Source organism: Lactuca sativa, chromosome 5 (assembly GCF_002870075.4).
Source record: "Lactuca sativa cultivar Salinas chromosome 5, Lsat_Salinas_v11, whole genome shotgun sequence".
Taxonomy (NCBI): Eukaryota; Viridiplantae; Streptophyta; class Magnoliopsida; order Asterales; family Asteraceae; genus Lactuca; species Lactuca sativa.
In genome coordinates this window covers 32300658-32314144 of record NC_056627.2, presented here as the reverse complement: position 1 = coordinate 32314144, position 13487 = coordinate 32300658, and the positions used below count along the sequence as shown (strand labels likewise).

Sequence of the window (13487 nt, the reverse complement as noted above, 5' to 3'; positions counted from 1 at the left end):
ACTCGGCGAGTCAGGTCAACATGGACTGTTGACCTTGACTGTTGACTTTGACCATTGACCCAAGTTGATCTGTTGACTTTTGAGGATAGTTCTAGAAGGCTCAGAAACTTATGTATACAATTCGTGATAAATATAGGTGGTGGGATTCGTGATAGTAACCCGAAGGTTGGAGCTGAGTTCTGTGAGTCGACGTTTCGAGGTGAGTTATCCTCACTATACTAAGGGGTCTAAGGCACCAAGGCTGGCCCATTGGATCTGATATCCTAGTAGTTATTGTTATGTTGAGTTTGAGTTAGTGATGTATGTTAGTTGATGTGCTAGTCGGGTAGATTTGTAGGACTGCCTGTGATACTGATTGATTACCTGTATGTGCATTTATCTGTTACATGTCGACATGTTATGTGGGGTGGGTTGAGGTTGTACTGCTCCGTGCGGTAGCCAACAAACCCGAGAGTATTCCATATATGAGCTGAGGGCCCGATAGGCATTCCAGACTCATACTAAGGACTTGAGAGCATTCCAGATACGAGATGAGGGCCCGGTAGGCATTCCAGACTCGTACTGAGGGCTCGATGGCATTCCAAATACAAGCTGAGGGCCCGGTAGGCATTCCAGACTCGTATTGAGGGCCCGGGGGTAGTCCAGCTTGTAAAGCTGAGGACCCAGTGTATGTTGCTCTTATTTTATTAACATGATATGCTAATGTTGATATTGTTATGTGGACTGTATGTGTATCGGTATTTTGGGGTGACTCACTAAGCTTTCGGGCTTACAGTTTCAGTTTGTTGTTTCAGGTACCTCAGGGGATCGCGGCAAGGCCAAGGTGTGATCGTACAACTCTTCCTATTATATTATGTTTCTAGGAAAAGACTCTAATAATCAATGTTTTGAAAACAAAGCTGTAATATTTGATGAACTTGAGATGTTTTTAAAAGTTTAAAATTGTTTGAAAATTTTGGATGTTACAATAACAAACTTGTACTCGTAAGAAAATATTACCCAATATTCCTGATAATTAATTTAGGTCTACTCTTTATCCTAAATTATCATATATAATCAGGTATGTTCTTTAACACATATTTCAAGCAACATCATTTAACTCGCACATAAACATATAATTAATACTTCAATCAATACTTGTATTAAAATCATGTTCATGAAAGGGACTATGCACTCACTTGAAAGGTGGTGGCTCAGCACTCGGACATCGCTTCGATACTCTCAATTTTTTTTCCTTTGATAAAACCTAGTATCAATACCACTAGGGTTTAGTCTAACGATAACCGTGACAAATTAATAGTCTGACTATTACTGTTATATAAGCGTTAAAAGATACTTATATAACTCATAATAATAGCCCAAATCATTATTTTAAGGACCTAATAACATTACTAAAATAAAACATAAGCTATACTAAATATAGGTTAGGCGTATCTCACTTACAACGGGTTTTTGTCAAAAACCGGGATTCGCTGGAGCAGCGTTCCTGAGCTGAAAGGCTCTTTTCTCGGGATTCTGGGAGTCTCTGGGCTTCCTTCGGGTGCTAGGGAGGTTCCCTAGGCTTTTTGGGGGTTAGGGAGGCTTAGAGAGAAGTTCTAGAGAGAGAAAGAAGGGTTTGAAGGTGTGAGGAAGTTGGAATGCCCGACACCTCTATTTATAGTGCAAAATTCTGATGGAATCGCCGAGTCATGACTCAGACTCGTCGAGTTGGTGCATGTGGTGGCCTTCTGGTGGTGCCACGTGTCCAATTCTGGTGGTGCCACGTCACCCATATCGCGTATCAGCCTTCAAACTTAGAAAAATCATAACTCTCGCATACGAGCTCCGTTTTCGACGTTATTTATATCCACGCGTAGGTAAAAACAAAATCTACAACTTTCATTTAGACTTTATTGGATAATTATCGACCGATCTCAAATTTAACAGTAGGAGGAGTTTAGACTGCTAAATGACCGTGAAGAATTCGTAACTCCTTCATACGGAATCCGTTTTCGTCTATCTTTTTACCGTTGAGTTCCTATTAATGAGATCTTCAACTCTCATCTAGGTCGCGTAAGCCAAAAACCGATCAAAGTAAAAGTCGAGTTTCGGGCCGTGCACTGCTAAGCCAAATCTTAGAAAATTCATAACTTCCTCATACGAAGTCAGATTTGGGCGTTCTTTTTATGGACGCTCTTGGTTTAACGTATTCTACGACTTTCGCTTAGATCACTAAGGCTAAATCTCGCTCTATCGTAAATTCACTATTTACGCTTCCCGGTGCCGTGCCGGTTCCGTCGCGAAACTTCGACGGGTCATAACTTCTTCGTTATAACTCGGATTTCGACGCTCTTTATATGTACGGAAACCTTGTGACATATTATAGAACTTGATTAATATTATTTATTCTAAATAATATTTTGTTGGAAAGTTGTTTTCGACCCCTATTACCTCTAAATTGACTAGCCCGGATCTACGGGCGTTACAGCTTTTTTAGACAAATGCTAAGTTCGTTGGGTTTTCTTAAACAGACAAAACATAATTGAGGTTTTTTTGAAAGGTTTGAAAACTTCGTTGGAGTTATAAATCATTTCCCTTAAATCTTTCATAAGGTCCATGAGTGAGACTGATTTGATGAATTTTGACGTTGTTTCTGGCTTCACCATTGTTATTCGTAGGATGTTAGCTTAATCAAAATCAACACCTGGTTAAATATTTAGACGATCTAGTATACCAAATTCACCTTAGATTTAATATATATTAGTTAATTATCTTTAGAGTTTAATGTCAAATTTAAATAGTTCAAAATACAAATCTATTTTTACAAGTCCGCATATAATATTTAGCTTAGATATTATTCATATTAACCATAAGAATTTAGGGTTCAATATGAAATCTAAATCAATTCAAAGTAAAATTTTAATTTTCATCATATGGAATAATCATCCTACGAGAAAACTAGAAAAGTGAATCTTAAAATATTGAACACAAGAAAACTAGAAAAGTGAATTTTACACATGAGATAACGACTTGAAAGGGCAACAAACTATACACTTTGTATATATTTGATCATTTAACCTTTATTGGTGCATCCTTAACGCTTAAATTGTATTTTTTTTTAAATCATACCATTATCAACTGAAATAGCAGGTAAAACCTGTTTTGAGGGGTTTTAGTTCCACCTCCAATTGCATTTTTGATGTTCCTTACATAGGATGGAAAATCGAGAGCTTGTTTCCACCTGTTAGAAATGAATAATCAATCTTCTTCTATGTTCTTGATATCATAGGAAGCAATGAGATTAAACCTGTGAAGTTATTGTCACTGAAGTCGTGGATCATGGCAGGGAAAATCGGGAAATGGAAGACAGATTTCTAATTGAAGGTGGGACATGAAGCTAAACGCACAAACATAGATGAAAAATGAACTTAAAGCTGATGAAGACGAAGATGAACACACAAAAAGCCTAGGGTTTTCCGATTCTAATTTGTTGCTCTTGTTTGTATATTTGTGTTTATCATGTGTTGAACCCCATATTCTTAGCCTTGAATAGAGTTCATCTGGAAATCGTTTTATCAACTGAAAATCATGTTCTAATCATGTTATGGTGGTTTCATCAACTAAAAATTGGTTTTTAGGTTTATTGAACACAACATTTCGAGTTCTAGGGTTTTTAGATGAAGAATATACCGAAAGATGAAGAACAATTAGGAAGAGTTTCGTGAATGAAGATGAAATAATAAAACACAAACCCACAAAACAAGATGAATCTTCAAAACCAAATCATAAAACGATTTTGAAATCGTGTTCCTGTTCATTTTTTTTCTTACAGATCCATGTTTCAGTTCTTAAAAAAATATCGTATTAATGTTGGTAATTTTTTTATCATCAATGTTATTTAAGTGTAACGAGATTACTTTGGTGACTAAAAATGATGTTGATAAATATTAAACAAGTAAGCAAGGTGTGGAGTACATACTTGTTTAAGGGACTGTTTGGCAATATCTGAATTTTTAAGAGCTGAATTTTTAAGAGATCTGAATTTCTAAGAGGGTCTAAAATTTTAAGATCTGAATGTTTAACATGCTGTTTGGTTGGAAACTCTGAATTGATGTGCTAAATTATAAAAATGAGCATTTTACCCTTCTGTCTTATTTTTTAGTGAATTCGAACGCATGTTTACAAAATAACCGAATCAATTTCATAAATTGTTATAGTTATAAAAAAATATAAACACCACATAAAATTCAAATTGAGCATAAATCAAAATCAGACACAAATACAAATCAAACATAAATATTTTTAAATCCACAAAATCAATACTAAAAATCCAAATAAAATCCTACAAATTTAATTTGAAGAAAAGTTTTCTCTACAAAATCGTTGCCCTTTGAGCTCCATTAACCGTAACTTCACATAAACGAGCCTATAGAAAAGTTTTCTCTACACCTTCAACCTTCCCACTAATCATATCCTTCTTTTCTCTCATGTCTTTTACCAATTCAACCAACTACTGCATATTTTAGCAACATTTAAGCAAAAAATACACATTTCAACAACAATTCAGCTAAACAAATGCAAAATTTGGCAAAACAAATGCATATTTAAGCAAAAAAAAATACACATTTTCAGCAACAATCCAGCAAAAAATACACAATTCAGCAAAACAAAGGCATATTTCAACAACATTTAAGCAAAAGAAAACCATATTTTCACCGACATTTCATTTAACAACAAATTTCATAGCATCAGATTTCATAGCTAAAGAAAAGCATATATTCAACAATTAACATAAGATTTCATAACATCATATTTCAGCAACCGCAACCGTTTAATTTCAGATTTCACAAGTTTTCTATGAAATCTGATTTTAGAGGTTGTTTGAGAAGAAAATCAGATTTCAAAAGTTGCAAAAAACATCATATTTCGGAACATGTATTGATTCAACATCAATTTCAAAAGAAAAATATTGGAAGGGTGATCTTACCTGCATAAATCATTGCAGAATCGTTGGAGGTGGAGCCGGAGATGCTGTGGCACAACTATCGGAGCTGTCAACGACGAAGCTCTTGGCGGAGAAGACGGCAGCGACTGTGATGTCGGGGAGGGAACACGCAGATGGAGTGGAGGCGTTGTTATGCATCGATGAGAAAGAAAGGATCAGGGGAGGCGTGATTTTGAGAAGAAAGAAAGAGCAACACATCTAGGGCATATGGGTCTTTTTTATTTTTCAGATGCGCCTCCAAATCTGAAAGTTTAAGAGCCAATTATTAATTTCAGATGTAAAAAATAAGAGGGTACCAAACATTCCAAATCTGAATTTTTATGAGGTTACCTCTTAATTTTTCAATTAAGAGGTAAACAAACGGGACCTAAGTTTGATCAAGTATCAAAGTATACTGTCATTTAGAGGCGAAACCCCTGATCGAATGGGGGTCCGGGGGCAGCGCCCCTGGGAGCGGGGTCCAAGGGGCAGAGCCCCTGGCTGGGGTCGAGCTGGTTTGACCCGGTTTTGACTTTGCATCAAAAAATCCAAATTTTGAATATTTGACCCGGTTTTGACTTTGCATTAATCCATATACAAAACCCGGATTTATAAAAGTTTTGGCTGTTGAGAAAAACTGTTATATGACAGTTTTGACAGTTTTTCAGACAAGGAATGTTTATAACCAATTTTAGTCATTTTTCTGATACTTACGAAATTACACCATCTTATTTTCTCTTTCTTTCTTTCTGATTTTCTCTGAGTCTTTATCCAATTTGAGGATTTGGGAGTACCACCCAAATATTTCGATTTGAAAGTGATTATAACGAATCTCAGATTTTCAAGTGCCACTAAACCATATTTCTAACAAGATCTTCCCTTTTTATTCCAAAATCTAGTGGTTCTTTGTTCTAGATATCCTTTTTTTGGTTCCAAAAGAGTGTATTGAGCTCTTCAATTTCAAGCTTTCACATGAACACACATTTGATATGAACACACATTTGATGAGACAAATTTACGATTTTTTGAGGATTTTTATGGGTTTGAACTCCGTTTTTATATGATTCTAATACTTTCTTTATTACTTATTTTTTCCTAATGTTTTGTTCAACAAAGTGTAAAAAGCAAAAAATGACATAAAAAACGGATAATCAAGTCAAATGATACCCTGACATAACCGCCATACTCTTCCTTCTTTTCTCTTTCTTCAAACTCGACATCCCTCGTGTCGCTACTTACCTCGCTCCACGTTTCCCCTTTCAATGGCCGTCTTCATCTCCATCTCCACCTCCACCTCCATCGTCATCCACCTCAACTACACAGTCAATATCCTTCATTCCTATTTCAAGAAATCAAAAACCCATTTCATACAAACAAAACCCATCTCATTTTCCAAAAAAAGTTCAATCTTTCTGCCACACAATGAGGCTCTACGTGTACGTATTAGAGGGTAGGGATTGGGTCGTTCAAGACTCTTTTGTAAAACTCAGAGTTGGAAAATTCAAATCAAGAACAAGGGTTTTAAAGAACACAAAAAACCCTATTTGGAACGAAGAGTTTGCATTCAGAGTTCATTCTTTAGACGATGATGAACTCATTGTATCTGTTTATCATCGCGATGATGAATCTATTGGTTTCTTTCACAATGGTTCTAGGGATTTGGTGGGTCGGGTTCGGATCCCTTTGTGGTCCGTTGCTGCTGAAGAGAGTCATCATTTGCCACCGACTTGGTTTTCTATTGAAACTCACAAATCCCGTAAATCAATCAAGAAAGAATGTGGTTCGTATTTTATACTCATCTCTCTGTTTTCCTACATCAGGACTTAAGAATCTATCCTCCATGTATAGAGATACTCAGCTTCTATCTTAAAGACTCAAGCTTTCGACAATTTAATTTTGAAATTAAGATGGGTGTCTTAGATTTCCAGCTTTAAATCATTTTATGATCTTTATATGTTGTTAATTTGTTATATGCGATGTAGTAATCATTTTTCGTCTACAATCGAAGTGTTGAATTTTGAAATTAATTTCAGGGAAGATTCTTCTTGCACTTTCACTTCATGGGAGAGGCCACGACATATCAAACGTTCATCAATTCTCCTTACAACCGATCATCACCAATGGCAGTGGCGACGAACACGATGGCAGACAAACCCCGACACACGAATCCAACACCTCAAAATCACCAAAAAAGATGATGAAAGCCATTGCAGGCCGATTCGAGAAGCTTTTCAGTAAACATGACGAATCCTCCATTAAATACGATTCATCAGATTTACCCACAACTTCATCCGACAACGGTGAGTCAACAGAAGAATCCACCTTCACTACAACCTTCGAAGAATCAATGGAAACCATGGAATCAGCAGACGAAGGAAGGGAAACTCCTGAAAATCTACATGGAGGTGTTCTAATCGATGAAACATACGTCATACCTCCAAAAGATCTAAACCATCTACTCTTTGCTCCCGATTCACAATTCCGGAAAGATTTAGCAACGTCACAGGGTACAACAGATGTTCACGAGTCCCCATGGACATGGGAATCCGATAAAATGTCGTCTTTGACCCGAACAGTTACTTACACAAAAGCTGCAACAAGATTGGTCAAAGCTAACAGAGTTACAGAAGAACAAAATTACATTAAAGCAAATGGGAAAGAATTTTGCGTTCTTGTAAAAGTAAATACACCTGATGTTCCATACGGGAGTACCTTTCGAATTGAATTACTGTATAAAATAACACAAGGGCCCCACCTCGAAGGAGATGAAACCTCAAGGATTATAATTTCTTGGGGGATTACTTTTCATCAAAGCACAATGATGAAAGGTATGATTGAAGGTGGTGCTAAGCAAGGATTGAAGGAGAGTTTTGACCAATTTGCAGGATTGCTTGGTCAAAGAGTCAAACCCGTGAATCAGTTGACTGTATTAGACAAAGATCAAACGCTGGAGGCTTTGCGGAATGATCACCAATCCGATTGGGAATTGGCGGTGGGGTATTTTTGTAATTTCACCGTGTTTTCTACTGTTTTCATGGTTATTTATGCTTTTATGCATATTGTACTATGTGAGCCGAATCGGATTCAAGGTTTAGAGTTTAATGGGCTTCAATTGCCTGATAGTTTTGGTGAATTTGTTACGTGTGGAGTAATTTTCTTCAACTTGGAGCGCGTTTATATCATGGTTTCCCGATTTGTTCAAGCTAGACTGAGTAGAGGTAAACTTTTCACTTTATCACTCGTCAAAAATTTATTGATTATGCACATGTTTATGCTCTAATTGATTGTTGACAGGAAACGATCATGGCGTCAAAGCTCAAGGTGAAGGATGGGTGCTTACAGTAGCACTCATCGAGGGAAACAAGTTGGCTCCATTGGATTGTTCGGGTTTTTCGGATCCTTTTGTAGTGTTGACATGCAATGGGAAGACAAGAACAAGTTCTGTCAAGCTTCAAACTCTCGATCCACAATGGAATGGTTTGTTCGATGTCAGAATTTTAACTGGTTTTATCAAGATTCTTGAAAATTGATGACGATTAGTTGCTAAAATTCTTGCAGAAATACTCGAGTTTGATGCTGCTGAAGAACCCCCGTCGTTATTGGATGTTGAAGTTTTTGACTTCGATGGTCCTTTTGGTCAACCGACTTCACTTGGGCATGCGGAGATTAGATTCTTGAGACATACGTCTGAAGAATTGGCGGACATGTGGGTCCCACTCGAGGGAAAACTTGCTCAGTCTTTTCAGTCGAAGTTGCATTTAAGGATTTTTTTGGATAATAATAATGGAGTTGAAACAATCAAGGAGTATTTGACCAAAGTCGAGAAAGAAGCAGGGAAAAAGGTTTTTTCTAAGTTTCAAGTATTTGTCGCCCCTGATGATTCATTTTGGCAATAAATAGTAGAGTAAATTACACGAATGGTCCTATGGTTTAGGGTAATTTATGCGTTAGATCTCTAATTTATTTTTTCAACTCAGAAGGTCCTGTTTGTTTTTGTTACGTGCTTGGTCCTTGTCTTACCTAAAAAGACTATTTTGCCATTGATTTTTTAATTTATTTAAATAAACACACCCCCAACCCAGGGGCGAAGCCAGAAATTTTTTTCAGGAAGGTCCTTATAAATTAATTGGAATATATATATATATATATATATATATATATATATATATATATATATATATATATATATATATATATATATATATATATATCCCTATTCTAATAAAAGAATAGTTTTAATCTTCTTTTGACATGTGTCATCCTATTAGGCATCCTAATTAATGTATATTTTATTCTTTTTTTTATCATGTGTTATCCTATTAGGCCTCCTAATTAATGCATGCCACTTGTCAACCTATTAATTTTAAATTTTAAATTTTAAATTTCTCATTCTGATTACATTAGTTTAATAACACTAGAATAAAAATTAAAATAAAATTAATACAAATTATAAAGTGATATAATTTCATATATTTATTTAAATTAATGATTATAATTTTATATAACTAACAAAATATCTCTTAATTAATAATTTATTTAGAATAATTGATTAATAATTTTGAATTTCTCACTATTAAAGTTTAATTAATTTTATAACTATGGTTTCCACATGTTATAAACTAGTATATATATATATATATATATATATATATATATATATATATATATATATATATATATATATATATATATATATATATATATATATATAAGCAAAAAAAAAAAGATTTTTTGAGATTTTTGAGGGTGGGCCTGGGCCTATCCTTGCCTATAGGTAGCTCTGCCCTTGCCCCAACCCCACCCAACTCAACTTACCTTGCATTCACCACATTTTTTCCCTATTTAAATAATAGTATTTTTAGGTAAGACAGGGACCAAGCGTGTAATAAAAACAAACAGTAGGGACCTTCTGACTTAAAAAAATAAGTTAGGGACCAAGCGCACAAATTACCCCAAACCGTAGAGACCATTCGTGTAATTTACTCTAAATAATAGCAAAGGAGTTTATCTCAAAGCAAATGACTAAATTGACCTCGAATTTCTGTTTTTTCTAAATTGAAAAACCAAATAGTTCGGTATTGATTTTATGCACATCACTACTAATTATGTTTACTACTTAACAGATAAACGTGAAGTCACCTCATAGGAATTCGACATTCCAGAAGCTTTTTAGCTTGCCACCAGAGGAATTTCTTATTAGTGATTTCTCATGCTCTCTGAAAAGAAAATTACCCCTTCAGGTACACCGGGACCCACCAAAAAAAACTGAATCAAACACATTACTTATTATAATTTTTCTAATCTCATTTTTTTCAGGGTCGACTCTTTGTATCTTCAAGAATTATCGGGTTTTATGCCAATTTATTCGGACACAAAACAAGGTTTTCATTCCTTTGGGAAGATGTTGAAGACATTCATGTGCTTCCACCATCATTGGCATCAGTTGGGAGCCCAATACTTGTTATGGTTCTGCATAAAGGTCGAGGTGTAGATGCTAGACATGGTGCAAAGTCTCAAGATGAAGAGGGCAGGCTCCATTTTTGCTTCCATTCTTTCGTGTCGTTTCATTCTGCAAACAGGTAAAGATAGTGATGGAAATATTATGTTTTCTTGAAATTTGCGTTGTGTGAATGAATATTTGGATGTGATTATGTGTAAAATTCAGGACAATTATGGCATTGTGGAAAACAAGATCTATGAATTCGGATCAGAAAGCGGATACCTTTGAGGATCAAGATGGACATGAGAAAACTGGTTGGGAACAACATGAACAAGACGAGAAGTGTTTATATGAAGATGTTACTTCCCATTTGGTGGTTGAAGATGAAAAAATGACCAAGATTTACTCAAAAGAACTTCCTTTTAGTGTGAGTACTCTAAAAACATTTAGTCATTGTTTGTTAAATTACAAAGGACATGACAGAACAGGTTATACTGAGTTTGATGTACACTGGACTAGGACTAGGACTAAGATTAAGACTAGTGTCGTCATACAAAAATTGATATTTAATTTGTTGGGCTAATCACAAAAACAACCCAAAAGGGAAGGTAATATCACAAAATGACTACCTTTTATTTTCAACTTTTTATCACAAAATGGCCACTTGTTTTTAGTCCGGTGTAATAAAATAAGGCTTACAAACATACATTATCCGATTTTGACTTTGACTTATAGGTGGAGTCAGTGATGGAGTTTTTTAAAGGGGGAAACTTGGAGCACAAAGTGATGGAAAAATTGTCGTGTTTGAATTACAATACAACGAATTGGGAACCTGTAACCACTGATTCCAATGTTTTTGAGCGACGTTTATGCTACAAGTTCAATAGAAGGGTGTCGAGTTTTGGAGGTGATGTCACGTGCACGCAACAAAAGTCACCCATTACCACTGATCATGGGAAAGGGTGGATTGTAGCCGAGGCGATGTCTCTACATGATGTGCCATTTGGCGACCACTTTTATGTAAGTATCAATTAACACGAGACCCTACCTAGTAATTACTTATGTTTTGTTGGTTTATATATATTGTATAAAAGTATTTTAAATGTAAATAAATATGCGTGTAAAGATTATTTATATAAAGGATATGAAAATGCAGGTTCAGGTTAAGTACGAGGTTAGGGATGGTAGACCGGGATGGTGCACATGTGATGTTTATGTTGGGGTTGTGTGGCTCAAAAGTTGCAAATTTGAGGAGCGAATAACTCGGAATATAATTGTCAAGTTTGGTGATCGGGTACTTGAGATGTTCGAATTGGTTGAAAGAGAAATGTTGTTGGCAATTGATGGCTTTGGTTTATAATGTTGTTTTTATAAAGATGCATAAATGATGTTTTTTTTTTTTTTTTTAAATAAAAGGTGTTTCAGTAATTTTTTTTATTGTTTAATGTAAACAACTTAAGTTTTTATCATTTTATCAAAAATTGATACAAAGTGTGAAAAGTGTTTTGTCAATTTCTATGTTTTCCTACGTTAGTGTATCCTCTCGGTTAATCAAATACATAGGTATCGTACAATCATGGAGGCCATGGGCCGATATACATAAAAAAGTAAACTACAAAATGGGCCTATACATTAAGTGGACTAAGACCATTATAAAAAGAGAATTTATATTATATTTTACTACTTTTTTTTTTTTATTTTTTTTATTGGAGTATATAGTGATACTGTATATCTTTTTTTTTTTTTTAATTAACTTCACATTGAGCCGCCAATATAGTTGTACGTTTTGTATATTTAATCTTTTTTACTTCATTTATATTTCATTTTAGCCTTTGAATGTATCTTAACTTTAAATACTTTTTATTTAATGATTAATTAATTCTTTGTATTAAATATTTAATGATATTTCATTATAATTATATACTTTTTTCAATCCTTTTTATGATTACGATGTAATACTTTTTCGTATTTATTTTTTTGAAGGATGTGTTGTTATTACTTTTGAAATGAGTAATGTTAATAATAAATTAAAATATGATGTGTTTAAAAAATAATTATTTAGATAAGGGGTTTTTAAGACATTTTAAATAGATATAAATAAATTAATTAAATTTTTATTAAAAAAAACTATTAGAAAAGATTAAACAAGTTAATTAAAAATTAAATTTAATAGAATGATGAAGTGACAATAATTTTAAGGTATATTGAAGATGCTCTAAGAGCATCTTCTTATGCAAGCTTCTTTTATTGCTAATTAATATTTACCTTTTTTATATTAACTTTTTCTTTATTAATTACTTGAAACAATTACAACCATTGTTCTAAATAACGTGAGGCGTGGCTTGGCGTCAAGGTAAAAGTTAAGCTATGACAAGTCTTGGCGAGTCATGACGTTTTTCGAGGCGTGACTGTTTTCTATATATTACAAGAGATAAATCATATAATTATTGATTTTTATCAAGTATATCAAGTTTTTAGAAGTGTTATATTAGTATTTAATATAAAAAGTTAACAAAAACTCAATTATTTTAATCCCGATAAAAAAAAACAAAAAAAAAATCCACGCCTTGAAAAAAACTCGTGCCATGTCGCGATAAGGCGCGCTTTGACACATTATTTGGGCGACACCTTAACAAACCCCCCTTGAACGTTTTCGTAATGGCTACACCACGCCTCACGCCATGACACGCCTTAAGGCGCGTCATGGTGCGTTTTTTAGAACCATGATTATAACATATTGTTTATCTATTTATTTTTTTTATCATTTAATATATATTGAATGATCTATATACATTTATGTTTTTATATAAATAATCCCTTATTCTTAATTTTTTTGAGTAAATTACTAAAATCGTCCCTATGGTTTTGTCAAAATTTCACGTTTGGTCTCTATCTTTTTCTTTGCACTTGGACCGTCCATATGATTTGATTTCGTTGTGTTTTTCGTCCCTATTATTTGGTCAAAATTGCACGTTTGGTCCTTAATTTTATGTATGTAAGGGACAAAAACGCAACAAAATCAAACCATAGGGACGACCCGAGCGTAAAATAAAAGTTAGGGACCAAACATGAAATTTTAACCAA

At 34.3% G+C, this 13487-nt stretch overlaps 1 protein-coding gene across 1 annotated transcript; it reads left to right on the top strand.

Annotated features, from left to right (window-relative positions):
• Positions 1-6181: 6181 nt before the first annotated feature.
• LOC111904821 (C2 and GRAM domain-containing protein At5g50170) lies at positions 6182-11809 on the top strand. Its single transcript, XM_023900538.3, has 9 exons — positions 6182-6743; positions 6997-8181; positions 8258-8440; positions 8522-8805; positions 10087-10203; positions 10280-10542; positions 10629-10830; positions 11139-11423; positions 11560-11809. Exons 1-9 carry the CDS (start codon positions 6386-6388, stop codon positions 11761-11763), a joined length of 3081 nt encoding a protein of 1026 aa, XP_023756306.1. The 5' UTR covers positions 6182-6385; the 3' UTR covers positions 11764-11809.
• Positions 11810-13487: the final 1678 nt, after the last annotated feature.